Source organism: Pleurodeles waltl, chromosome 4_1, assembly GCF_031143425.1.
Source record: "Pleurodeles waltl isolate 20211129_DDA chromosome 4_1, aPleWal1.hap1.20221129, whole genome shotgun sequence".
In the NCBI taxonomy this organism is placed as follows: Eukaryota; Metazoa; Chordata; class Amphibia; order Caudata; family Salamandridae; genus Pleurodeles; species Pleurodeles waltl.
In genome coordinates, this window is record NC_090442.1 from 126,536,759 (window position 1) to 126,539,071 (window position 2,313).

Consider the following 2,313-nt stretch of genomic DNA (forward strand, 5'->3'; position numbering starts at 1 on the left):
TGTTTTATTAGGTATTGAGATTTGCGATGGACTATTAATGACACATTGCTTTTATTATAATATTTACTTTTTTATTTTATTTTTGTAATTGTTGTAACTAACTGAATTTAACTAAACTACTACTACACTTCCCTACATTTGTGTATGTGTGCGATCTGTATTGTGTATCTGTGTGTCCCCATCCTTGTCCGACCCACTTGTGTCCCTGACATATGCATGTCACTGTAATTTGAAATATTACTGTCACATCTATATGTCTGCAGTGGTCCCAGGCTCATGTGCAGTGACACACCAATGTACACAGCCAATGCTGGTTCCCTACCTTAGTGTCCAACTACAGGGGAGTTGTGTTTTTCTGTGGTCCAGTGACATCAGTGACATAGGGTGTTGTCCTGTCATGTCCAGCAGAAAACCGAAGTGGAATCAGGGGAAAAGGTGGGTTTTCAATCCTCTGGCCAGCAAATGAATTAAGGCAGGATGAAGACATCTGAGATTATCTGAGGTTCATGCCCCCTAACTCCGGAATGCAGGCATAATGAGACCCAAGGGGTTCCAAAGTGGCACAATGCAAACATTGCACCACTTTGTAAATATGGTGCAGCATTTTTAGCCTCCCAACGCCACATTAGCATTAAAAAAATGACGCTAATGTGGTGTTGGAATGGCGCTAGGCCCTCTTAAATCTGGGCCTTAGACTTTTAGTCTGAGTATACTTTTGTGAATTGGGCCCTGTGTCTTTAAACACATCATATTTGTCATCACCTTTTATGTTATATTGGAGAGAATTTCTAATTCAAATAATTGTTGACTGATCGGTGCGTACAATGCAAACGTTGCATTTCTCAACTGTTAGTCATTTTTCTCACAATGATTGTCTTCAGGGCTTCCTTCACCTCCTTGTTCCGCAGACTGTAGATCAACGGATTCAGCATGGGGATCACCATTGTGTAGAAGAGGTTAACAGCCTTGTCCTGATCCAGAGAATAGCTGGATGAGGGGCGGAGATAAGTGAAGAGGACTGTCCCAAAGTACAAGGTCACCCCTGTGAAGTGAGATGTGCATGTGGAGAAAACTCGGCGTCTACCCTTTGCAGAGTGCATCTGGATGATGGTTGAGATAATTGAACCATAGGAGAAGAGAATTAAAAGAAGTGAAGCAATTACAAGGAATCCAGCACATATAAACAATACCACCTCATTGATGTAAGTCTCTGTGCATGACATCTTGAGCAAAGGAGGAATATCACAACAGAAATGACGAATTTCCCATTGACAAAAGGATAGTCGGAAAGTACAGCCTGTCTCTATCACTGAATGCACAGATCCTACAGTATATACTCCAGTCATCATCCAGAAACAATATGTCTTAGTCATGATAGTTGCATAGTGAAGTGGCTGACACACAGCAACATAGCGATCATAAGCCATAGCAGCCAGTAGCAATGCCTCCGTGGTGCCACAGGTGCAAAAAAAGAAAAGCTGGACCATACACCCGGTGATGGAAATCCTCTTCCTCTTGCAAAGCAAGTCAACCAGCATTTTAGGGGCAATGTCGGAGGAGTAGCATAGATCCACAAATGACAGGTGGCCCAGAAAGAAGTACATGGGTGTGTGCAAGCGGGGAGCCATTTTGATTAATGTAATTATGCCAATGTTGCCCAGCACTGTGATTATATAAACCATTGAAAAAAATATAAAGAGAGGAGCTTTTAGGGCAGGGTTATCCGTCAGTCCTAGGAGAGTGAATTCTTTGTGCAAGGTTCTATTTCTGGATTCCATATTCCAATATATTATGCCCTGGAAAAGGATGACATAAGTTTAGAAATAGAAGTAATATGCATTACTCAAGTACTTTAATATTCTACCCTTTTGCATATTTGTCCTCGCTCGGACTTTCTCCCTCCCGTCAGTCACCCATCTGACTAACCTTGTCTGGACAGAGTGCATAATGTAAGGGCCTTACAACCGCTGAGGTTTATTTGAAAGAGATGACCTGGAAGAATTGTTTCACAGAAACCTGAGCACATTAGACCTTCTCTGCAAACCTTACTTTAAAAGGCCAGATTTGTAGATGTCATTTGATAATGTTATTTTCCACATATACAAAAGTATAAATTGAAATATATGTAGGAATGGTACATAAAACCTTAAATAGAAATGTTATGGAGAATAGAAGTATAGACTCTAAAAGTCTTCCATGTGTCAGTGAAGGAGTTCCATGTCCTCAACACAAAACCATAAAGTTGGCGGTAGCCTAAATGGCTGTAGGAGGCTGGCCTGGTTTGTAGAGATTACCAGAGGTACTTACACCTTA

The 2,313-nt window shown here is 41.2% G+C and overlaps 1 protein-coding gene across 1 annotated transcript; it reads right to left on the reverse strand.

Annotated features, from left to right (window-relative positions):
- Positions 1 to 842: 842 nt before the first annotated feature.
- Positions 843 to 1,778, reverse strand: LOC138288478 (olfactory receptor 5AR1-like). Its single transcript, XM_069230035.1, has one exon. The coding sequence runs from the start codon at positions 1,776 to 1,778 to the stop codon at positions 843 to 845; it is 936 nt and encodes a 311-aa protein (XP_069086136.1).
- Between the last annotated feature and the right edge of the window lie 535 nt (positions 1,779 to 2,313).

Bases quoted from the DNA above. Each gene is read 5' to 3' on its own strand.
- LOC138288478 (XM_069230035.1), bottom strand. From the start codon at position 1,778: ATGGAATCCAGAAATAGAACCTTGCACAAAGAATTCACTCTCCTAGGA.